We start from the raw sequence: 26968 nt of genomic DNA, 5'->3' as shown, positions 1-26968 counted from the left end.
TAGGTTAGAATATTGTAGGCTATAATTTAAAATTGTTATATTTAAGTAAGTAGATATTATTCAAAATTTACGTTTTGATCGAAAAAAACTAATAAATTCTTCTTTAATAAATCTGAATCGACTTAAAATAAAAGTTAAAATCTAATCTTGATGTATTTTTATGTGAGGTCTACTTTATCACAAATCAAAAGATTTTTTATCTCAAACTAAATTTGTAATGAAAATGCAGAATATTTTCTGCAAAAACTTATTTTGCTTTAATTTCTAAAATATGAGAAATGTACCTTAGAAATGGCAAGAACTATTGACTCATAAATCTTAATGAATTGTATTTCAGTTAAAAAACAAGACAGTGAGCTTTTTCACTCTGTCGGAAATTTTTCTAATTTTAATTTTAAACATTTCAAAATGTAAAAATAATTAATAGCATTATATTATAGAAACATTAAAAGAAATTATCTATATGTATACATATATTGATTTGCAGATTAAACTTTTCGCTACAAAATTATATAACATTGTAACAGCTGGGAGAAGATTCTTAAATATGACGTTCTAAATAAAATATTGTTAAAAATAAAAAAAAATGTAATTAGACGGGACAAAAAATTATTACGTATGTACCCATAAATTAATTTACAATAAATACAAAAATTATTCACTTAAATTGTGTTTTGCTTAATAGTTGGCATGTCAAAACTCTTGTTACAGCTCTTTTCTATTAAATATTAAATTTTATAATACTTTGAACACAAAAGAGTTATATAATAAGTAGATTAGATTATTAGACAGATAAATCAATACACGTTGCTAAATAGTACAATTAAAATTTTCTTTTAACCTATGTAATTGATCTTAGAGCAGGGCAAATTCAAATGTAAGTAACGTTTTTTTTTTTGTTTCATAGAGATTTAAATAATCATCCTATTTACCAGATAGATTTCGATATTGCTACTTACATCATAATTCCATGTTTTTATTTCAGTATGTAGTTAGTGAAGTATTTAAAAAAAAGGTACAAAATAAATTATTATTTCTTTAGCTTGTGAAGTTCTACCATTAAATTAAATATTCTAATAAATTTTGCTTAAACATTTTGCAAATTGGATGAGAGTAGCTTAAGCAGAATGTACATATGTACTTATACATCATATACACTTACGCCTAAGAATTCTAGTAATAAAGATTAATTTTAATTGATTATGTGAACTAATTTAACAACTTTCTTAATTTAAATTACAAAAAAAAACAACAACAATTCAATGTTCATCAATTCAATGTTGACAATTTGTTTCTTACATTTCAACAGTTTTTTTTTAACCTGCCAAAATTGAAAAATGGTTTTTATTTTCGTGTTGTCGGTAGTACATTAATGTCAAATTAAAGTCTTAAGGTTAAATTTCTATTTGAAATATTTTTATTAATGATTTAAGGATATTGAAATATTTTGTTTCGAAATAAATTTTTGATTTGCCGTAAAACTGATTGTTTGAATTTCAATTTGACTAAATTGAAGGGTTTCTTATGTTATGCACTTAGTTGATAAAGTAAAATAGTTTAGTATTTTTTGCTAGATGTTGTAAATGTTTTTTGAATAAGTTTTCCTATTTATGTTAACTAAATTGCACCGTACGAACATATGTGTTTACCTTTTTTTAAGATATTGATTTCAGGATTTAAACGAGTAACTTGGCATAAAATTGACGTAAATATCATTAATCCCCAAATAGCTATTTTGTTCATTTTATTCTAGTAATTGAGAATTTTTGTATAAGAATATTTATAAGAGCTGTAACTCTGAATAGCGCAGTTAAACGTTTTAAAATTAATGTCTTTTAATTATTCTCTCTATAAAATTCTTGATTCTTTCTATCAAAAAAGTAGAGAAGGAATGTATTTGGATTGTATTAGATGGTGTAAACTATGGTCCATTTGCCGTAGCTATGCCATGTAGTAATTTTACGTAGTATGAAACTTTTTAAGACGTCATTTCGGACAAAAATCATTTTTATGCCAAAAAAAGACACTTGCATCTATCGCAATTTGTTTCTAAAGAGCCATCAAGTTTAAAAGTGATTTTAAAGACATTAATGGTTTTTACTAGAAAAGGCAAAACCATCAAGTTTAAAACTTTATGTATTTACTACTTCTATTTTGAAACTTAATATCAATATTTGTACTTATTTTCCTACAAAATTGCAATAAAATTAAGTTGCTGATTTAGAAATTTTTTCGCCAATTATAATACATATACATATGTATATCCTAAAGCTGAATTATTTAAAAGCCGTCACTTTATTAACCGCATTAATTCGATTATGTATATTGTCGTGTTAATAAGTAGGTGTCGTGTATCGAGTTTTCATGAATTTTGCGTTTTAAAAGTTTTTTTTTAGAAAATGTTTCTCCTGTTTTTAATGATGCAGATCGTATTCTGTTTATTTAACAGATAATTTAGATATTCCACGTTAAATTGCGATATGGAATTATTTTGGAACGATTTTAATATAATACTTTGAAAACTTTGTGTTCGTTTTACTCAAACTTGTAGATTATAGTATTTATAACAGTTATTATTACAGTACGGCGAACAATTTTTTTACATTTGGGAAAAGAAAAAACATTTAAAAAAGGCTCAATGAAATATTGCGGTCCTATACATTTTGTGCTTTCAAACATATAAATTTCATTTTCAAAGAAATTGGAACCACAATTGAAATTTTTCTAGTTTAAGAGACGAAAACACCAAGCGAAAGAAGCTGGAAGACTAATTTATTTTAAAGAACTTTAAACTTTAATAATATGTACAAATAATTGTAAAAATTTCATATACTTAATTGTAAAATTTTTTTTTTTAAAATTACACTTTAAAGTCTTTGAAAAACATTTCATTTAAAAATTGTTGTTTAGTAGAAAAAGTTGCGCATTTCTAAGCAATAAGTAAATTTATTGTAAAAATAATTTTAATTGTCGATAGTAAAAACATTTAGAATGACATTTGCTAGAGGCATAAAATATACATATGTATATATGTATACGCAATCATACCAACATATATTATGAAAAAGCGTTAAAAAATTCACATATTTAATAAATTGTTTACGTTTTAAATGACAAAGCATTACTTCTTAATTAAATTTAAATAAAATTAGCAACGTTCACTTATTCGATTAAACTAATTAATTTTTAATTTTTCATAGACGTTAACTCTCTTAGGTAATCATTTTATAAAATGATTAAATGCATATATATATATATATATATATATATATATATATATATATATACTTATACTAATATATACATATCTTAATTTATTAGCTAAAAAAAACAAAAATTGGCTATTTAAATTCATTATTTTAAAATATTCGTATATACTGGGTAATTCTAGTTGCTAAGTTAATTAATTAAAAATTTATTCAAATACTTTTCCATAAAATTATTTTTTAAACAACGAATTAATTGAGTATGACGAAAATCTTTTTACATACATATATCAAAAATTAGCTCACACGGCCAATTTATAATTAAATACAACCATCAGTTTAAATTGCACGAACAAAAAAGAATAATTTTACATTTTAATAGGTGTATCTATACCTGTTCTTATACTTATTTTTATTATCTTAGAAACATATGAAAAAATTCAATATTCTTAACATTATTGTATGTGCAAAGAAAAATTTAAAACTTTTTGTTTCATTTTATTTTTCAGTCTGACACATTCCATATAGAGATAACCATAACAATAGCTTGCCTTCTATTTTTTACAAATCGAATATAATAGTATGGCTTGTAAATATAAGTAATGGCATTTCTCTATATACAACTGTATTGCTTCGAGCAGTGTCGAGAAGCCAAAAGTTACTTTAGTTCAAAGTTTCAATGTGTTTAAGTAAAACAAAATTCTTACATATGCATTCATATACATACATATATGTTTATTCTCATACATATTATATGTATATTCCTATGCATGTGTGAATGTACGAAAAGAATGAAAATATGCATAAAGGTTTACGTGTTTTTTACATCTTGATAGTATGTAAACGTATTTCTCTACTGTACTCTCGTCATGTATTAGCGAAAAATATTCAACCAATATTGAAGCAAAATAAAATCAAACTAAGTTCTACATATTATAATTATGAAAATACTTAAAGTTATTGTTATATTTATTAAAATCTTTACACGCCTAGACAGTGGAAAAATATAATAACTTTTATAACACGAAAAAACTGAAAAACAATTATAAGTAAAATGCGCTTTTTTTAAGCTAAATGCTTGAAATGTATAACAAATATGACACTTAATATTTTGAATGAACATTGGAAAAAATTAAGTGTTTTTATAACTATTATGGTGTCTATTATAATATTATAGTGTAATATAGTAGTACTTTTTATAAATTAATTATATTTTAATTATAATTTATACTTATACCTATTAAAAATAAGGGGTGTTGATATTATCATGTAGCTTCGTCGCGCTTATCTTGGCGAAATCGATTGAAAACTTAATTGTGATTTAGGGGCTTTGATCGAATTTTGTATATACTTAACTTATCTATCATTTTGAATTTCTACCCGTTTAAAATATAGCTAAACATAAGAGTTTAAATTTGCTTATAATTAAATGACAGAGCCATTACTTTTTGATTAAATTTATTAAAATTAACAAAGTTCACTTTAAAAATATATATAGATATATAGCATATACAAAATGTATATCAAAGGTTTGAATTGATTTCGCAATGTTTGCTAGCCTATACGCCCTTTCGTTACCCCTAAAAACTTAATGAAGTAATTTTTCGCAAATGTTTTTAATATTGAGTAAAATAAAGGGTTCTAGCTGCTTATATATGACTTAAACATGCAAGTTCCACAAATCTCAAAAAACTATATTTGCAGTATGAGCAAATATGCCAACATAGAAAAGTATTCTTCAGTATGCTTCACTTCTCAAACTGCTTGCTGTAAAAATTTAGATTTAATTGCAGCTACAAATATTTCGTATATAGTAAAGAATACAACATATTTTTGATATTAAAGACACATTAAAAGACAAACTGCACTTAAGTCACTATTTTATTATTATTTGAAAGTCGCAAAATCAATTCTCTTATTTATCTCGTAAGTATCTCATATAGGGGAGAATGCAATTTCGATTAAAAGCTCAAAAAATGAATCGTATTACTAGTTAGTTCAATTAAAAGATAAAGATATACAAAAATCAAATAATAACTTTTTCTATTGTTTTGTTTTTTAATACTCAAATCTTGAATCGATCCTGAAAATGAAACCAAACCTCGAATGGGAACTAAAAGCCTAAAAATTAGGCAGTTTTTTATTTTAAACATAGGTATAACAATAAAACTACAAATTTCACTAATACAACACATATACTTACTCGTATTTTTCAATAATAACGTACAATTAATAATCAATTTCCAGTGAAAAAACAACATTCAAAATATAATACAAAGTATTACTACAAAAATGTATTTCTTGCAGTTATGCAAACACACACTTACACCTTCAACACAATTTTTTAAAGTTTAAAATATTGCATTAACTTGAATACAAAATGCCATAAATCAAATTTTGAATTTTATATACCCAATTCAGAAAATATCTTAATATATAGATAATATAAGAGAAGATTTAAAATAGCAAAATGTTTAACTGTAAATTATAATACCATATAATTATACATTGCAACAATAAAATACAGAAGGAAGAAGAAAAATGAGTAAAAAGTTAATATGTCGACATACATATATGTAAATGCATATGCACGTTTGAACAAACATTTGACTTGCAAGAGTTTTCTAATTTACACTGTCAAAATTGTCTTCTAGATTGTTAACCCCAATTGATTTAAGGCATGTCACTTAATAAACAAAAACGAAAATTTATTGCATTTTAATGTGCCTCCCTCGAAATCTCCAATACTGAAACACAATTATTAATTTAAAAATTAATAAAATCATTTTGAATGTGCACCAAAAAATACTGAATTATCAAAAATACTGAAAAGTTTTATAATTTTCAAAGTTTTAAGTGATTCTTTCAATTCTTGTTTTTTTGAATTTTTTAATAATTTTTGGATATTCTTTTATGATTATAATGCGGATTATAAGAGTATACTATGAGTACCAATTAAAGTAGATAATGCGGAAAACATGTTATAAATTTTCTTTTGGAATATAATGTTATACGTTTAAAAACGTATGATATTTTTGTTTTATTTACCAGAGCTTGTTTATTCCCCACAACCTTGAAATATAATCAGTCTCCGAATTGGAAGACAATCAAGTATCACAACATATCTAAATAACATGAAATTTGTCTGCATTGACAATTGAGAATATCTTTTGCACCTCTTCAAGCTATCGTCTTTTGAATTTGTAAAATTTTAATATTTGGAATCTACGTTTCTGAAACTATATATTTCCGCAAGCTTTTCCAAATATCTATAAACGCAGAAAGCTAACGGTAAATTCTGTGGCATTAAAAAATATAATTATTTTTCTTAACTCAAGGAATTAACCCTTAAATTCGAGAATTATGTAAGCGTCGCTTTAAATTTTGTTTTGTTTTGCATATTTCAAAGATTGAATACATTGCTCAACCTAAATGTATGCAAGTTTTGAAATATCTTATATATGTAAATGAAAGACTTCTAAATGTAAACTAGAAACAAACTATAGTATTCAATGGGTTTTTTAAAACTGTTGCTTCATTGATAGAAAATCGGTTTGGTTATTAAAATAACTTAAACATTAAAACGTGTGTTTGAGTTCGGCTGAACTTACGGTGTCAACCATATATGATATCAATATGAACTAATGACTTTATGAGTCGTAAAAGAAATTTCTATGCTCTTCCATCCATAAGGGAACTTACATTAAAACTTCTGTTCTTATGTAATTCCGATATTTTACGAAATTATTACTTTTAGATATTCAGTTGCAACTTGCAACTTCCAAATGAGTTGCTTAAATGAGAACTCAAGTGATTATTTTTAATAATGGCCACAATAACTAAACACTTTCAGATATACATATGTATGACGAAATCGTTTTGAAGCTGTATGACATATATCTTAACCACTCGCAAAATCTGTGGCAAAGTTCCGTAACTTCAAAAGTTTCTAACATTTGGCCAAATTACCTTTTAAACTGTATGGGGGCTACATGGGTCATTCCCTCTATCTTACTAGTGAAATATGATTATGTTGTGTACCACTATGTATATAACATTAGTTAAAATTTGGTGGATTTTATTTAAGTAATTACTTTTTTATTTTTATAAAGGAATGTCTTTTGTAAAAGCATTTTTACTAAGATTACTGGTGACTTTGTTATTATTGTACACATGCACATATAGTATGTCCAAATGTACTCGTAGCAACAATTTGAAAATTTGAAACATTAAATAAAGGTCTATATGACGTTCTGCTACGTATACATATATGAATAATGAATTTAAATATAATATGCTTCGTTTTTTTAAAAATTACAATTTAAAAAATGCTTATTTTAAAAAGATAAGCAACCGGTTCAACTTGAACTTAGAATAAGTCAATGATTATTAAAAAAAATTAAAAATTAAAATAATGAAATTCTTTTGTTAATTTTCGTGATTTTATCGATTTTAGTTCAAGCATATAAAAACTAATTTGGTCTTTTAAGGCATAAGGAGTATTAAAGAAAATGAAAAGAAAAAACCATTTTTATTTTATATAAAACCCATAACTGAAAAACACCAATAAATATCACGTAGTTCCAATCAAATTAAAAGCCAAAACAGAGGGAGAAAATGGAAAACTGAAAAAGAAAGAAGAAATATCGAACAACAAAACGTAACAAAATCAGAAAAACGTCGAAAAATGGTTAAAAAATGCATGTGTTTTAAAAAGTAAATGTAGCGCAATAAGTTTTTTTATTTCTCGTTACTGATTTTATTTGTTGTTTATTTCTCGTATAACACGAAACCTATAATTTTAAACCATTGAATAACTTAGCCCTTTAGCATATACTTAAAAATAAAATTTTATGTTATAGAATTTTTTTTATTATAAGTATATGTAAGTACATTGTTCATGTTGTGTACATATTTGTAGTCCTGCATGTAGTATAAAACAAAGATGAATAATAAAAAATTATTTTAACTAAATTTTTCAATAAAAAAAAGAAAAAAAATTTTAAGGTTTAATTTGAACTCAATTGAATGAGCGAGCATATCCATAAGTTTGAAATAAAATTTATTTTCTTCTCATACATATTTACATCGTACACCTATACATACATACAATTCAACTCTTATACTGTTTTTGACTGGATTCATTTTTTATTTTTTCATCAGAAAACTATTTAACGAATACCACAAAACACAACACCAAAGAAATAAAGAAAAAAGGAATTGGCGCACAGCTAAAAAAATTAAAATAAATTGTTCCCAGCGCTCTCAAATCGATTTAATAGCTAATCGATCATTTTTATTTAAAATCTAACCGTATATTATACTTTCCTTAGGATGTTAATATATTCTTGCTTATGTACATATGTATATGTGTATATTTTTTCAATTTAATTATTTGTTTTATTATTTGCATTTAATTAAAATTTAACGGGAACTTAATGAGCTTATTTGTTAATAATTCTATCAAGATTATTTTTAATATTTTAACAATTTTTGAACAATAATTTTGATTATTGAAACAAGAATTTTTTAATTATTGGTGTTTCTCGAGTCAATACTTTTCTGGAGCGATAACTCTATGAAGTTGGAAAACTCGGAACTGCAAGTAAAAATTCCTTAATATTTTTCCATTAGCATCAACATGACTATATCAACCCAAGAGGCGAATCTAAGCAAGTTAAAAAATATTTTGCATAAATTAGAAAACACAAATGAAAAACTTAAAACTTTTTGTCAAAATATGAAAAGGGTTGTGAGTCATTACTGCAAAATAACGGAATAGAAAAATTTATAAACAACTTATAAAACTAATGCACCAACTTTTTTATTATAATATGTACTTTTAAAAGTACATTCTAATAGTATTTAGAATTTTTGGAAAATATGTAGCTATTTTAAATCGAATAAAAATTAAAATAGAAAATAAAATAGAATATAATAGAATTTTAGAGTGTTTTTAAACTGTTTACAGTTTCAAATTTAGTTTAGCAAAAACTTTAATAACTGTAATCCTCTTTGAAATAAATTAGTTTGTGCATTACTTCTTATCAAAAGTTGGATAAGCTTGCAGATGATTTTTTTTAATGAATTTAATCAAAAAACAAAATGTCTACGAATATACTATGATTTCAATGAAGTACATATGTACATTAAAATGAACATATACCTATACTATTAATATACGTTATTATTATATGTTATTAGCTATTAGTGTATGTTATTCTTTAATAGATATAATTATTTCAAAAATTAAATTATCCAACCTACAAGAACTAACAAATTAAAGAAATCTTAGTAGTTTAGAAACAAATTAGTTTACAAATTAAAGAAATCTAAGTTAGTGAAATCTGTATCTGTATGTCCACCTGGACAGTAAAACCACCACCACAGTTCTTATGTTTAGCATGTCTGTCATTTGCATATATTAGGATTTATACTAAAATAAAGTTTTTCCATAGGCCATTAAAAAAAAAACGACTATAGCTAATGTGTTCTTTTTCACCATTTTAATAAAATAAAAAATAATATTTCTATATGGTGACCGTTTTTCTTGACAGTGACCGCCTTTGAATGGTCATTGTACGGAAATTCTCCTATATTTAATAAAGAAAGAATTGACCTACCTAGAGCTTGAAATAAACCTTGACTGTGTTTTTATTTTACTGAAATGAATAGCTGGGCCTCAATACTTATTTACACTTTAGGGTGAGCTTTTACATAAGACTGCTAAATATGATTACCATATTGTACATTTTGTTTTCTTACATAACATTTACACATGTATAAAATGGATGGAAAGAAAATTAAATATTAGTCAATGTTTAAAGCCTTTAAGACGTTCCTATTCAATAATTTTTAATTTTTATAATTTTGTATTTCTTATTTTTAAAAATGTTTCTTTTCAGTTGTATACTATATTTACTTCATTTCTATATGTAGAGTGGTCTTGTGTACACATATATGTATAATGATTAATTTTCATTTATATTCGGCACATGTAGAGAACATTTTTTTTCAATCCCCTTTATATTTTTATGTAGATTTCAACACTCACACAAAATAAAGTATAAAATATCGAAAAATTATGTAGAAAATATAGAAAAAGTTATTTATGTATGGGAAATATTTGAAATCCTGTTATATGCGGTTTTAATTTGTTTTCTTTGATTTTTTAAGTACAAAATAAATTTTTTGAAATTTGCCGTTGCATTGAGTTACGGAAATTTATAATTTTTAATTAACAATGAAGTCTAAAGAGTAAGATACAAATTCTTGAACTTAACCTGATATAAAAGAAAATAAATGGTTCACATATTTTATTTAATTACTTACTGTAAGTTAGAAAAAGAATAGCCATGTTATTTGCGTTTTTGGGAGCATTAGGTCTTCCACTTGACTATCAGAGTTAAGCTATAGTTTTATTATTTTTGTAGTAGTAAATGTCGAATATTGGATATAATGGCAAATTACTTAGCATTTTATTTTATAATAGTAGGTATATCATATTTATTTTAATTTTTATAGTGATCTGGCCATGGTGTAAACCTGAGAAATTCCGGTCAAAGGACCGATTCCACATTGCATCATTGGTTAGATTTGGCTTTTTTTCAATTAATTAAAATTTTTTCAGTAGTAGTAAAAAAACTTCAAAATTCCTTTAGAATTTCAAGCACAACTGCTTTTTTATTAGCACAACAAATTTTCGAACGTTCTGTTTTTGCAGATTTAGTGGTTTGGACTTATCGAACGTTCTCTATATTAAGATTTAAGTTGAAATTGAATTACCGAAAAGCCCCTGAAACATCGACTTAAAGTTAATGTTATGTTCTTCGGAACTGGTAACTTTCTAATATAATAAGTTTACTGCAAAAAGGATAATTTTTATTTGACACAGTAAATTACATATGCTTTAGTAAAATATTTCTGAGGCTTTAGTAAAGTATTTCTGAGGCAGTTTGGTTTCGAATTGTATACCTAGTGTAAAAATTTTTATTTCACACTATGATCTCCAAAATATTTCGTGTTCACTTTATGCTTACATACATCAATAATTATTTTTAGTGTTCTATAGTACATCCTCAAGAAATATAAATTTTTGGCAAAAATAATTTTTACAGTCTTTTATTAGGAAACAAACGGGAATAATATTGTCAAAACAAAGTGTAGTATCCTATGAAGTTTAGTTGTACGCGCAGTTAGTAATTCTTAAACAGATTGTGTTAGATTGTTTTAATTAAATTTAAATAGTATGAATTTAAAACCACAGGTTGCAATCCAAATACCATACGCCTATATGTTGTATACCAAAAAATTTTATCATTTTCACAATTTAGTTCTACAAGTTAAATTTATATAGTTTGCGGCTTATGTAATAAAAAAGTCTGATGTGTTTAGCACATAACCGACCGCAATTTGTATTGTCTAGTTTATTGAAAGTGTTGCAGAAGATTATGAAAATGCATTTTGAACTTTTCCTTCCAAATTTAAAGAAGTTAACAAGCTTTTAACTAACATATCTAGAAGAGTTTTGATTTGGCTCCTAGTAGAATTTCGAATATTAAATTTCAAGAAATTCCATCAATTCGTTCCGTAGATTTGGCGAAAAATATAAAATCGGCCCGCAGATCAATTTTCGAGCCTTGATTTTTCCAAAAAATTTATGTATTCATTGTTTTAATACGAAAAATTTAAATATTAAATTTCAATGAAATCAGTTGTATATTTCTCTTTATATACGCAAAAATGTATATTTGGCCCGTAGTAAACGCCCCGTTGCTGATGCCTGATTTGTTCCAAAAGCTAGGAATTTTCACAGACGGTCGAGCAAAGCTCATATATGAAATTTCAAGTAAATCGGTTGAATATTTTCTTCAAAATGGTGAAAAATGTAAAATCGGTCTGCAAATCAGTTTTCGAGATCTGATCTTTCTAAAAAATTTATATGTTCATTGTTTTAATACGAGGAATTCATATATTAAACTTCAATGAAATCGGTTGATTTTTTCTGTTTATATACACAAAAATGTATATTTAGCCCGTAGTAAAGGTCTAATTGCCGATGCCTGATTTCTTCCAAAACATAGGAATTTTCGCGGACGGTCGAGCTGAGCTTATATATAAAATTTCAAGTACATGCCTGATTTGTTCCAAAAGCTAGGAATTCTGTACGAGCTGTTTTGCTCTTTTGAGTTGAAAAATGAATAAATTAAAAAAATAAAAAAATCGGTTGAATATTTTCTTCAAAATGTTCAAAAATTTAAAACAGGCCCGCTAAAAAGTGCAGTTCCTGAGGCCTGATATATACCAAAAGTTGATCAATCCGTACCATGGTGGAAATAAACTTACATATAAAATTTCATCAAAATCGGTTCAGCCTAACTTGAGATGCACGCGTGCACACCTAGACCGACAGGTTGCTAAAAATAGTTTATTATCCCACAAATAGTTTTCGCTCCCACCGAAAACTCGATATGCAAAATTTGTTGCCATCACATAACCTACCTATCAATAAATTACGACCTAGACGGTCGGTAATTATTGAAATAATTTGATTATTAAAAAAAAGTTTTGCATAAGTGTAGTAGAAAAAATTCTCGGAAAAGTCATCTTAATGTAATACTTAAATTTTATTGCTAATTAATTAAGCTAAATAATGATGGTATACTTTTGCGTAAGACGACGACTATTGTGACATTTTTGCTTTTGCAGAACTTCTTAATTTAATTTTAAATTTTATGCTAGAGAAACATTATCTTTGGGAGTTGTCTTTAAGAAGAAATAATATCTATTTGTGTGAGTCTTTTTTATCTTCCAATTTTAAATGGGGTAGAGGTTTTGTAAACAATGAATGGACAAATTGGAGGACCGCCGAAGAATGGGACGACGGACAGACATATTGTGGTCTCCCCACGCTCCCACCTATAATATCTCCGTCCCAACCACAAAGCCGGAGATATCCCTAAAGGAGTTGGACAACAGTTCCCGAACACGTAGGGACCCATGTCTAAGACAATTGCGGCGCCGACTTCCCCAGCCTATGCAGGTGGTACTTCACTGGGCAGTGCAGCGTGAAGAAATTCGCAATAGTGCGAACCCGGCTCCTGTTCATTCGCAGTAACTCTGCGGTGAATCCGCTGGAGCACGCCGAAAGAAACACCTTCGCATGACGGCACCCTTCCGTGTCCCACCAGTGAATACCGCATTCCGCCGCGAGCAGGCAGGAAAGCCTGGGCAACACTATGGAAGAAGGCAGACCGCAGAAAGGCAGCGGCTGCACAAAGTCAGCCCCAGATCCCCTCCGCGCCAGACCATCGACAATCTCGTTGCCCACATGGCCACTGTGGTCCGGCATCCAAATGAGCGTGACTCTGTTCTCCGATGCCAACTCCACAAGTACAGCAAGGCAGCCCCAGACCAGCTTTGATGTAACCTGAGCTGAATGAAGCGCCAACAGTTCAGTCCTGCTGTTTCTATACCCCCTTTCTAAATTGACTCTCAGACAGATCTCTATTGCATGTATTTCGGCTTGGAACAACGTGCAATACGGGTCAAGGGTTGCATATATACGCGTGTGTGGGCGAACACCGTATACACACGAACCCACACCCGACTCTGTGTTGGACCCGTCTGCATACCACACGCTCGAACCCAACTCAAGTAACGGGCCACCCCAATCCCACGTTCATCGATCGGGAAACAGAACCCTGTACTTGCGGCCGAAGTTGTACTGCGGCGGATAGGTATTCGACATAGTTATTCTTAGGTAACTAGTGAAACTAAATTGTTGATTTGCAATTCATTTACCTTGTGGTTCAAAATGAAATTTACCCTTGTGGCTTAAAATAAAATTTGCACAACATAAATAATTTAACAAATTATAACTAGTAATTTTATGTAAAATTAGAACGAAACAGATTGACAAAGTTTATTACTATTTTTTAAAACGCAAAAATTTTTAAAATGATTTGAAAACATTTTCAGAAACACGAATATCACTCCGAAGAAATAAGGACTTTGTGCTTACGTATTTCGTCTGAGTAATTAAGAAAAAAAAATCCAATCTTTTAAATAAAGCCAAATTAATATATTTTCAAATTAATATATTTCATATATTTTCTTTAAATACAAAAGAGTATTTATCGCTATATATTTTTGTTTCTTTTAAGGTTGAATTTCGAAGTTCCTTTAATCGCATTAACACATTTTGTTTGAATTTAGTAAAGTGAAAACTAAGTTTGAAAAAATGGATCCCGATTGCTTTGCAATGTCTTCATATCAATTTGTAAATTCTCTAGCATCATGTTATCCTCAATCGCAGCTGAATCCACAACAAGGGCATCCGGGGAACCCTTTATCAGCACAGTCAAATCCAGGGAATGCAAATAACACTGGAGCTACTGGCAATAATTCAAACAATGCTGGACCAAGTCCTGGCAATGTAAGCGGTAGTACCCTAAATCAACCAACACCAAATTCAGAATTTTTTCCTGCAGCGGCTGCATATACACCCAATTTATATCCAAATACCTCACAAACGCATTATGGTAATCAGGCTTACTCACTACATGGGTCAACACCTAGTGGACAACAAAATTCTGATATGGTAGATTATACACAATTACAACCTCAGAGATTACTGTTGCAGAGCCAACAACAGCAGCAACAGAGTCATCAGACTAATAATTCAAGTCAACAATCTAGTTGTAAATATGCTCCTGAACAAACAACACCAAGTGGTAATAATAATCAACCAATATCAAGCCCACAGGATCTATCAACACGGGATGTATCGCCAAAATTATCACCTAGCTCTGTAGTTGAAAATGTGTCACGTTCTCTAGCAAAAACAAACGTTGCAACAACAAATTTAACTAACAATCATAGTTCTAATACACATCAAACAAACGTATCTTTACACAGTCCAACAGATGGTGGTGACTCGGATTCTGATAGTGAAATGAGTGGTAGTGAAGTAGCTGGTGGTCAAAGTAGTGGTAAAAAAAATGGCAATCCCCCTCAAATTTATCCATGGATGAAGAGAGTTCATTTAGGACAAAGTAAGTCTGTATGCTTTTTCACGATAAAAATTTGCTTTTTTAGACATGAGAAAGATGGTATTGTATAACAAATTTGTAGTACTCATGTAGTACTCTGGAATCTCAACTCTATACTAAAGGAAGAAGATCTTTTTCTTTTGCTTTCGCTTTACCTTTTTAATTAACTGTCTTTTTACATACTTTTTCTATAAAACAAAATTCTGAATTTTTTATACTATTATAGAGGAAGAGCGGGTAATGTCGTATACCCTTTTTATTTTTATGATTTTCTCGGCAACCGCAGTATATTTCTAGTTCGGATAAAGTCATTTACCTTCGTTGGAATATGCTTTTTAAAACTGTGTTGGAAAGATTCTCAAGCTTTTAAACATAAGACCAGTATTAAAAAAAATAAAGGAAAAATCACAAATTTCCTATTTGAAAATTTGGCGGGTATTGTGGTATACCTTATTGGGTAACGTAGTACACTACACCAAATTATCCGAATTAATTTAATTATCCGAAATTATAATAACGTTATTCTGACGTGGTAAATTAAAAAGTTCTATATTTCTGATATGACTATAGTGTTCATCTAATATTAACAAAATAGTTTCATTTTGTGCTGGTTTTGCAAATTTCAAAAAATGCTTAAACCACTTTGTAAAAATTGGTGTTTTCACCCATCCAGAACTATGATATGCTGCCTTTCAATCTATGGAGCGTTATTCATGAATAATTTTATTCATGAATTTGCATTTTTTCTTGGAAAAATAAAATATGGAGATAATAATTTTTCTCCAGTACTCATACAACTTATGACAGACACCAGAGTACCCATAATATTTAACTAGCTTATTTCAGTTTCTACGCCAAAAACTGGATTCCTACACAGACGAGGGGCAAATATTTCATTTATTGTTTTTGAGCTCCGTGCATAATTTTGGAAAGTAGTATGAGGCACTCCATATGTTTTTGAAGCCAATAAAATGCCCATTTCTCCATTACGAACTACTTCTATTGCTTTTCGCATAGAAATCTGGTCATAAGCTCTTACTTTCATTCCCTTTTTAGGCACTGTTACGTTAACGTAAAGCTTAAAATTAAAATTAGATATGTGCTGCTAATGCAATGTAGTATACCAAAATACCCTCATTAAGATATACCACATTACCCGACAGGGTACATTTTTTCAAATTAAAAAAAAAATTTTTATATTTTTTATAAATGAATTATTATAACATAACTTTACACATCAAAATTCAAACTAAAATTAATAAATTTAAACTGCATCCAGCTCCGCACGATGACAAATTTCGACTGAACAAAACTTTTGATTTGCCTGTAAAAAAAGTCAACATTTCAAAAAAAACAAAAAAAGTTATGCTACTTCCAAAGTAAAATGAAATTCAGCATAATTAGACAAGATTCACTTTATTCAATTGTTAAGCTGTAAATTCTGTTTAAACAGATAATGGTTACACGTTCAGTATAAGAAATAAATTGGTATCCCACATTACCCGCCTATACGATATTACCCGCACTTATTCTACAATTTCTACAAAATTCAATATCAACATTCAAAAATATCAACATCGTCAACATAAATATTGCAATGTTTTTATGTTGACAATAAAATGTCAATATAGAAAAACTTCAGTGAAGTTTTGAGATAACGCAAGTGCAAAATTTTACCGAGGAGTTAGGTTAAATAGACGTTTAGCCTGTTAATTCTCTTAAATTTTTTTGAAAGGACGACTTTGTTAATTATTGCAAAATAAAAAATTTTTTCTTTTGTTTTTTTTTTTGTTCAACGTATCATGTCATGTCAAATTACATTTGTTTTCATGTCAATTTTAACTTATTTGTAAGTATCCTCTTGTTAAGAGTCTAAATATTTGTATCGAACCTGCGAAAAATTAAATTTTGTGTCAGTTTGTATAGAAAATGTGATTTAAAACTTTTTTCTCAGTTTACCAAATAGTTCCACAAAAGTGGCATGAATGCTGAAAATATCGTAAGTTAATTCAGCAAATGGAAATACTGCTTTTGAAAACAATTCATGTACATATTAAATTATTAAAACTACTTTAATTTATATACAAGGATATTTCAAAGATTGAGATGAGCATGCAATCTTTGAAATAAAGCAAAAAAAAATTTAAATTAGCGTTAACATAATGCTCAAATTTAAGGGTTAATTACCAGATTTAAGAAAAATAATCGATAAAAATATTTCTTCTAAGTTTCTATGAAGTTTCAACTTTCTATCTTCAAGGGTATAGAAGTTTTGTAAACATGCCCCCGTACGGACAGAGTGAAACTTTTCTCAAAATTGTTCGGGAAAAGGGCTAAAAATCAATGCACATAGTCTACGATAAAGTTCGATATCAAGCTTTTATTTGTTATGAATTTCATATTACTTTAATTACATAATTATTACAAAATAGAAAAAACAATTCTCTTGTATTTCACTAAACCACGATTTATTATTTCAATTAAAAATAGTTGAGACTTATAGATAAATAACACTAATACTTTGATCGTATCTATATTACGTTATCCATGTGTTATTACAAAAAGTTGGACAAGTACGTTGTTTGTTCAAAATCAAACCGCCTCAAAATTTATGGACTACAAGCAACTTCTAGGTTCACAGATATAATAGCACAAAAAGACATTGAATAGTTTAATATAATTTTTTAAAATTAAAAAAATTAGAAACCGAATTGAAAATTAGAAGAATAATTTTATAAAGGAGTGCATTGCAAAAATTGGATTATACCCTTATAAACTATCTGAATTATTAATTTTGTAGTGAAATTAATATTATTTGTGAGCAAAAATATGTAATGCATTCAAAAATTTCTTTCCAAGTCATATGCGGCTATTATAAGTACAGTAATTTTTAAACTATAAGAACGGAACTCTTAAAAACACTTAATAATAATAACTGAGTGGAATAAAAAAAGAAACCTAAAGGCAGTTCTTTAATTTAAAACGTTTTTTGTTTTTTTTATGTTGCTTTAAAATTTTTTTTATTTTGCTTTAAAATTAAATATAACTCGCCTTTTTTTGTATTAAGTATGTGTATACCTGTACACACTTTTATAGTATATTGATATACAACATGGATGTTTTGTCTTTCAAAATTTGCTTCTGGTTATTAAAAGCACAACAACACTGTGATGCGTTGATACTCAAGATGCATTTTACCCTTTTTTTCTCCCGTAATATATTGTATAATTATGTATACATAATATGTATGTATCTCATAATTGCAAAAAATACACTTTTTTATTTTTACATAGATATGAAAGACAGGTACATGTTAAACCCTTTTATCAGAAAAATAAAACATAAAAAATTAAACGCAAAATCCTCTAATTTGAAAGTTTTTTAATTTATGGAAGCATCAATTACATTTCATAAAAGTATTCTTAACATCACTAGTAGATTCAAAAGTAATTTTAAAGTAATTTTTGAGGAATTTGCACACTATTATGTGTTTAATGCTTTTTACTCCCTTGAGAAAAAATTTAATATTCACTCGCATGATCGTGAATCAATTGAATGAACATTAAAAGCATTTTAAGTCTGTCCCCTTTTTATATACGAGTATATATATATATATACATTGGAAATCGGCAGCTATATTAATTTAAAGTATAGATTGATTTATAATAAAAATTGTACAGTAAATAAAGTTAATTATCTGCAAAAACAATTCACAAAATAATTTCTTCAGCAATTTTACTTTAATTACAAACTTGTATGTAATTTTCTTTGTCATTAATATGTTTTGTACAAAACCTAATAATAATACAATAGCTAGAATATTAATGGCGTAGTACATTTTTGAAATCTGTTGCTCAATTTTTTAGATGATTTTGATATTTGATCCATTAGAGAAAGTTTTCGCTTATAAATTTCAATACCCACTTACAGATTTGGAGATATGAAAAACAGTCATCTAATCTTAAAGTCAATGTAATTGTGTTTGTAGCCAACTTTATAATGAACTTTATAAATGAACTCTTATTAAGCGAAATGTTAACGCACCCAAGATGGTAAAAATGCCCTTTGCATACATTTGTTTTAAATTTTGAAAAACATGAAAGTGTCAGTTTGATTCCAATTAATAACCGCTTTTTGAAATCTAATTTTCTTGAAAATTTTTTGACAAACAGAATTTAAAGTGGAAATTTCATTAAATTCTTTTAGTTATTACATGTAAGGTACAGCTGTTTTTGCTGGATAAAATGAATATGTTAGATCATTGTTTTAACCACTGGGACTGAAATTTTAAAATTTCATCAGATATCCATCGATTACTTTTATGTAAGCTGTTGGGTAAAACTACACACAGAATCTACAGTAAAAATTTTATTGCTGACACTGGAAATTCCAGAAAATCCTGTTAGTTCATCATTTTGTTAGGCAAATCTTATAAATCATCACAATCCATTAAGCCGCAATGCATATACAGAAGTAAAGTTTAGATACAAAAGATTTAATAGATTGACAGACAAACATTTCGTTGAAAATAGTTTGTTTACGTTTTGCTAACAAGAAGTGCATTTCAATGAAAACTCGGTGTATAAAATTTTGTGAATTTACAGAAATTCTATTTAAGTACTATATAAAAAATATACTATTGAAGTATTAAATGAAGTATTAGCAAAGTATACATTGATCTTCGATCAATTATCCACTACGTATATAAAGTATATTTATTTTCTAAGGCTAATAAAAAAACTTCTTTATTTTACTTTTATTGTAATTGTCAGAAAACTAAGAAATTATACGAGAATGAGTAAGGAAAATTTGACTCTATGTATTAAAATGGAATTTTATAGCAACAAAAAATGTGTAATACCACGCACTGAATTCATCTTGTGCCCTCCTTTCCATGTTACTGTATTTAGAAAATAAAATATGAAAGGCAATTCTAGTTGTGCCAAAACATTGTTACTTACAGAATTCTATTCTTTTTTCTGATTTTGTATACCTTTCCCCTTTTCCTTTTTATTTTAGTATATTTTTGTTAGACATCCTTGTATTATAAGATAATCAGTAATACCAGAATATCGTATGTTGAAAAAAAATGTTTTGCAATTTTTAATTGGAGGTTAACAGAAAATATAAAAAAGTTCGCAACACCAAACTTGAATACAAAAACATGAACATAATATGAATAAAAATTCTGGTTTATTTCATTATGGTTGCTTTTCAAAGGATTAGCAATTTATTTTTTACTTCCCCGACTTCATTTCACCTCTATATAATTGCTGAATTTGTAAAATAAACCAGTTTTTATCTACCTATATTTTTTAATTTTAACTTCATTGGCTTTTTTTTCTTACAAGTTATTGTAATGCTTCGTTTTTAATTTTAACCTTTTTCAAATAAAATGGATGGCTGAAACGTGAAGTGTCTACACACTGAAGGCGCAATTCAATTTTCTTTTGTGACTTTAACCATTGATTAAACTGATAAACGAATAAAATTGAATATGCGTTGTTTTTCTTGTAAATATTTTATAGTCATACATACATATACATAAATGCTTAAAACTCGTATATTGGCGATTATGTTTAGAGCATATGTGTTGTGTAGAGTAATTTTTTTATAAATTCATCGAATTTATAATTATGAATAATTATTTTATGGAATGGAATTTTAATTTGAACTTAAAATTATTTTCTATTCTGATTATTCTGCTTCATGTAAAGTTTCATTCAAAAATTAAATATGGGGACAAAGTTTTATTAAAAATTGTAAATCGTTGAGATTTTAAATATATATTTATTATGATCATAATAATATAGTTCCAATTATATTGGAGCTGAAATGAAATAAACGGGTATGCATGTTCTGGTTTTTTTCTTTTAAAAGAGATTTATAAATTTTATAAATATGTAAGTATATAAGTTTCTTGAATTTTCGATTCAAAAACTTTTAATAAAATTATGCACTTTGATCAAAGTTTACCTAACATATAATTGAAAATACATTAAAAATTAATTTTATAAAGAAAGTAAAAAAAAACGAAACAAATTTTAAGCAAATGCATAATTTTTTCCTCTTGTAATTCTGCTTTAAATTAAATGGTTTTCGAGTTGCTCCATTTTGAATATAATAAGCTTATTATTGTATTTTTCTCTTTGTTTTTTATTGTCTTCAACTTTGACTTTACAACCGCAGAGGAAAATTACGAAAATTACATGATTCTGAAATTAAACTTCCTCTTAAAGATAACAATGTCCTTATTACAAAACAAATTTCTCGGAAAAGGAAAATAGTACTTAAATGATTTTAAAAAAAAAAAAAAGAGAAAAACAAAGAGTAATTTCATGTACTATTGGATACGTTGTTATTGTTACAAATAATATTACCGGCATGAATACATAAATTAAAAAATTAAAAACATATTTTATACCATCAGAAAATTCGTTCTGATTTTAAATTGAAGATAATGGAATAAGTGCTGAGTTAATGAAGAGCCTTAAAAAGTAGTTTACGTATGTATTAATATTCCTCAAAATTATTTTCAAGATTGACACTATTATTTTTAAGATCAGTTGGGATGAACACGCGCAAGATTTTGCACTATAAAAAATTGTAACCCCTAACTATATAGCTGAACTAAAAAACAACATGTGTACTCGTACGATAATAATAGAAGGCTTGTTTGTGAAATTAAGATATTTTAGTTTGACCAAATTATTGTGGAGTTTACTCATATTTTAAATTAAATAACCGCTTTCCTTGATTCCTATTTTACATTATATTTTATTCTTGCTTTATAGACTAACCAATATCTCGACCGACAACAATTTATTTTTATTAGGATCTTAATGCATTTTTTATCAGAATAATACAACTTTTATATTTTCCTAAAAAACAAAGTCTTAAAAATGTGCAATATCTCAGTTTTTCGGTTATTAAGTTCTAGTTTCAAATTTTAATATACTGTAAAACATGTTCGATAAATCAAAATTGTATGAGATCTGCAAAAGTAACATGATGGATAAAATTCTACTATGAGGTAGCATGTGTTTGTAAAGCATTTTTATTAGTTTAGTAAAAAGTCAGGCATAGAAAAAATTGGAATACCGAAGAGGTTTTTCCAGATTGGTTATTACCCAAAAGAAAACGTTTTTAAAATTTAAGTTAGAATTTTAAGTAGTTATAAATTTAAAAAGTTATAGAAAGTTTTCATCTTAAAATAGAAATAAGCAATGCGTATTTGTCGTGATTCGTTCTAAAAATTAAACCTTAAGACAGGCAAATTCTATGACATTTAAAACATTTTGTAGAAGAATTTTTTTTTAAGTGCGTTTAATTATAGTTATTATGGTTTAAAAATATTTTAGGCAATACTTAGACAATACATATTAAAAAACTATCGACAATACGGTTTTTTGCTTTTAAGATGACATTCAGATGCTTTGCGTAGTGACACATAAAATCTTAAAAAAAAATTGCATTTTTTGTTGTAATTACTTATAATCGATTGCCTTTTTTTCGCTTGATTTTGAACTTTCATCATTTTATAAGATACGACAATATAACTTCGGAGCGACGATTAATTACTAATGCCAGTAAAAAAATCTGTCAATGAGTTAAGTTATCAAGATTTTTTTAAATTATTTTGGATGCTCTATGGTAGCTCTTTACCCTGCACCTATTCAACAATTCAAAAATTTATTACGTTTATTTAAACAACGAAGATTTAAAAATTTATTCCACTTAATTTATATCAGGATCATTCAATTTAAAGAATTTTCTTTTACTTATTTTTTATTTACTAGACTATGATTTTAAAATTTTACAACAAACTTCGAATTTATGCTCTTGCAAAATGTAATTAAACTATAGAAGGCTTGATCGTATGGAACAAAATATGACAAATTAGAGAATTGGTGCTAGATACAAAGAGTGTTGTTGGCTTGTAGAATTTATGTGGATAGCAGATGCATCCACAAAAAAATTTTGACTGATATATTGCTAAGGGAGAATAAGGAATTTTGTAAAAGTGTTATCGGAGAAATGTTATCGAAGAAAAAAGCTTTTAGCTGCCAAGGTATAAACACGCATTTTCGTTTGTCTCCATATTAATTAAATTAAATTTTATAATTGAATAAAAAAAAATTCAATTTTTTTTTTGTTGTTTTATAAATATATACGGATGAAAAAGAGAACATATATGTACCATAAAAATTATTACTCTGTTTCAAAAAACTGCAAATCTCTATTTTGAATCATTCATTCTTACTACAATTGCCATATCACATACATTTTTTTTTTTTCCTTATTCACTCCTAGAAGGAGCATAGGGCTAGTGCATGATTTCTCATGCACTAGTTTCATAGCGTCATAGAGAGTTTAACTAGGTAGGTGACTAACCTGCCTTAGTTTTTTTATTTATATTAATTATTTGAGGTTATTAATATTTACTGTTTATTTTTTTAGTTTTTTTTTAATATGGAATATTACGAATATTTGAAAACTACTTGTATAATATTTATTAGTATTGTAAATTAAGTTATAATAATATTGAATATAATTTTTATAGTGACCTGACCGGGGTTTGAACCCGAGACCCTTCGGTTAAAGGACCGGTGCCATAACCACTGCACCAATGGTCAGATATATCACATACATACATACCTATAAAATAATTTTTTTTCTTTTATGTAAATTGGTGATACTGATTCCGTACACACTTTTCTTAATAGGAATGTTGCACGTGCGACAGGAGTATTTTGGAACAAGATGAAATTGAATATAATATAGATTAATATTCAAAGCCTTCGGAATAAGTTGTTTGTTTTATAGGGTTTAATTCATTCTTATAATCTTGATATCCAAATAATTGTACTGTAATAGTAGTTTTTGACCCATACTGATACTTGTGGATCTAAAAAAGAAAACTATTATGTCCTTAAAAACAATTAGTAATTTACCGATGAAAAAAAAAATGGCTAACATAATGAATACCTTTTTCAAATGTAATTCATGAAATAATTATTTTTTTCTGCCAATAAATCTTTTGTATATAAATATGAAGTTACAGAAGAAATACTAGCGAGAATTTTTCTCTATTCCAACTACTGAAACGGAAATTAAAAAGGTCACAGCAAATTTAAAATCCTCAGCAGCACAAGGGCATGACAATATCCCTGCAAAGTTTTTAAAAAAATCTCTTTGCAACTAGCACCTCCTTTAGTCAGGTAAGTAAATACTGCTAGTCCTTCAAATTATCGTCCCATCTTTGACGATAATCAAAGGTTTTTGAAACAATAATTAAACCTCGGCTTGACATTTCCCTAACAAACAACAAAATATTACATGACAATCAATATCATTTCGAGAATAATTCCAATACTACAGCAGCATGCCTTTGTTTTACAAATTTTATCACTAATAACATCGATGCCGGTAATTTCATAGCAAGCTTACTAATACATTTGCAAAGGGCATTTGACTGTGTCGACCATGACCTTCTATTGTCAAAATTGGCTAATTTACAATTTTCTGATTCTGATTTAAGACTTTTACAGTTATATTTGACAAATAGAGCGCAAGTGGTCAAAGTGGTAAAATCGTAGTGATTGTCTTAAAATTAGGAAGGGTTTCTCCAGGCATCAATTCTTGGACCAGACCTACTTTAAATCTATATTGGTGACATATCTCGTGTGAATGTTAAGGGGACGATTCAACTTTATGTAGTTGATGCTGTAATAAAATATTTAGCAATTACAGAGATTGAAATGGAACAATATTGAAAATAATTTGCACGTGATTGATTTGTGGACAAAGATTTTGTTGCTAGGTAATAAGATATACTCTGTGCATTTATTTTAAATAAGTAAGGAGTTATTTTGTTTATAAACACAATATATAAATAAACTAACTCCCTACCTCTTTTTATTGAGAACACTGCGCAGTTGCATTTCTACAAATGCACTTCATACTATATAATGTTCTTCATATTATATAGTCTCATATTGTATATTTCAATCCCATATAGGGTGGTACAAGTCAGAATACATTGAATGAGTTAGACGTTATACATACAAAATCAATAAAATTTATTCGCTTCTATCCAATCATGCATCCAACAGATTTATAATATTCCGGTAAATACTTGAGTTTTGCAAATGTGTCTACGATGGAGCTTTAACAAACGGTAAAGCTCAATCGTAGACCCATTTAAATAATCTATAATTCAAATAATCTACATAAATAATCTACTGAAACACAACTTTAAACAGAATGATTGATATTCACACGCACAGCACTAGGAACAAAGGCAACTTTTAACTATACCTTTCGCTTGTACAAGAGTTTAAAATTATTTAATGAACTTGCGGTTGAACTAAAAGAAGTAAATTCAATACGAGAATTTAAAATTGAAATAAGAAAGATTATTAAAGATCATAAGCAGAACAGAATGAAGAGTAAATTGATCAATCGTATTGGTCATTAAGATTCTTTAAATATGAGCAAATATTTTTGTAATATTTTCTTAAAATTATTTCATGTTCTTGTTTTTTGCTTTTTTATTATACTTTGTAGGTTTTATTCAAAATATTCAGAAAATTAGCTTTTTTTCAAATTTGAATTTGACTTTTTTTTAAAAAATTAAGTCTTTTTTGTAATTCTTTTCATTAAGATCTTACAGCTTATTTTAAAATCTGACGCATGTACCTTATGTATAAATTAATGGAATTATAATTAAAAATATTAACAAAATAAAAAAAACTTATGAGGCATCATCATCACGTCGAAAACAGTTAATTCAAGAAAGATAAAAAAATAATTTCGATCATTATCTAGAAAAAATGGAAAATAGCAGCTTTGAGGTAATGCAAACTGCAAAAGAATTGACCCTTCATCTTAAATGTAATGTAGATTTACGCAGTGATTGCTTCTATAAATATTATGTTATACGTGTGATAATAATGTTTAACCATTAAAAAGTCACTAATTTAGGCTCCAAAATTGTTTATGACTTTACGACAATGTCTCTAAAGTTGTTTATAAATTTAGATTCATTTCGATTTTATAAAAGCAAAAAGTGAAATAAATGTCATGCCATCAAAAAATACAATTATTTATCTTTACTTAACCATGAAATTTGACGATTGTGTTACCGTTTCTCTTAAATGTATGCAATAATTTAATACGTTTTTGTTTGCTAATAAAAATATGAAATTTAAAAAGCTCTTACAGTGAGATCGGAGAATTGTTAAAATTTACTTAACTATGTATATGAAATAAATTTATTAACAGGCGTTTTCCGAGTCCGACAAAAGTGGAAAATATTGTTGGCCTATTTGATTTGGGAGTCAGAAATGAAAGAAGAGACCGGCTCATACAATTTTGCCAAAAGGAATCGTTGAAAATTATAAATATGTGGTCTTCTCTTCCACCTAGAAGATTATATATGTGGAGATCTCCACAGGACGACATTGGCAATATAGTCCGTAATTAGGCTGATTTCATTTTAATAAATCAAATGTTTGGCACATCATAAACAAAATAACAACATATCCTCCAATAACAAAAGAAAAGATTCAAAACGCTATAAAATCTTCAAAAAATAAAAAAGCTGTTGGTCCAGACGAGATTCCTGCTGAAATAATTAAGTTAATAGATGATGATAATTTAATAACGATCGAAAAAATATTTAACTTGATTAACTTTATAAGTGTT

General features: G+C 27.4%; 1 protein-coding gene across 1 annotated transcript in view; it reads left to right on the top strand.

Annotated features, from left to right (window-relative positions):
* The window catches only part of LOC129616400 (homeotic protein Sex combs reduced), a 73299-nt gene that overhangs the window by 13954 nt on the left and 32377 nt on the right, over window positions 1-26968 (top strand). The window contains exon 2 of the mRNA XM_055532026.1: window positions 14372-15262. Within this exon, the coding sequence (XP_055388001.1) occupies window positions 14449-15262 (814 nt within the window). The 5' untranslated portion in view covers window positions 14372-14448. The remainder of the gene's footprint in view (window positions 1-14371; window positions 15263-26968) is intronic.

This window comes from Condylostylus longicornis, unplaced genomic scaffold, assembly GCF_029603195.1.
Source record: "Condylostylus longicornis isolate FDR11 unplaced genomic scaffold, ASM2960319v2 ptg000194l, whole genome shotgun sequence".
In the NCBI taxonomy this organism is placed as follows: domain Eukaryota; kingdom Metazoa; phylum Arthropoda; class Insecta; order Diptera; family Dolichopodidae; genus Condylostylus; species Condylostylus longicornis.
This window is presented reverse-complemented; position numbering and strand designations above follow the sequence as displayed.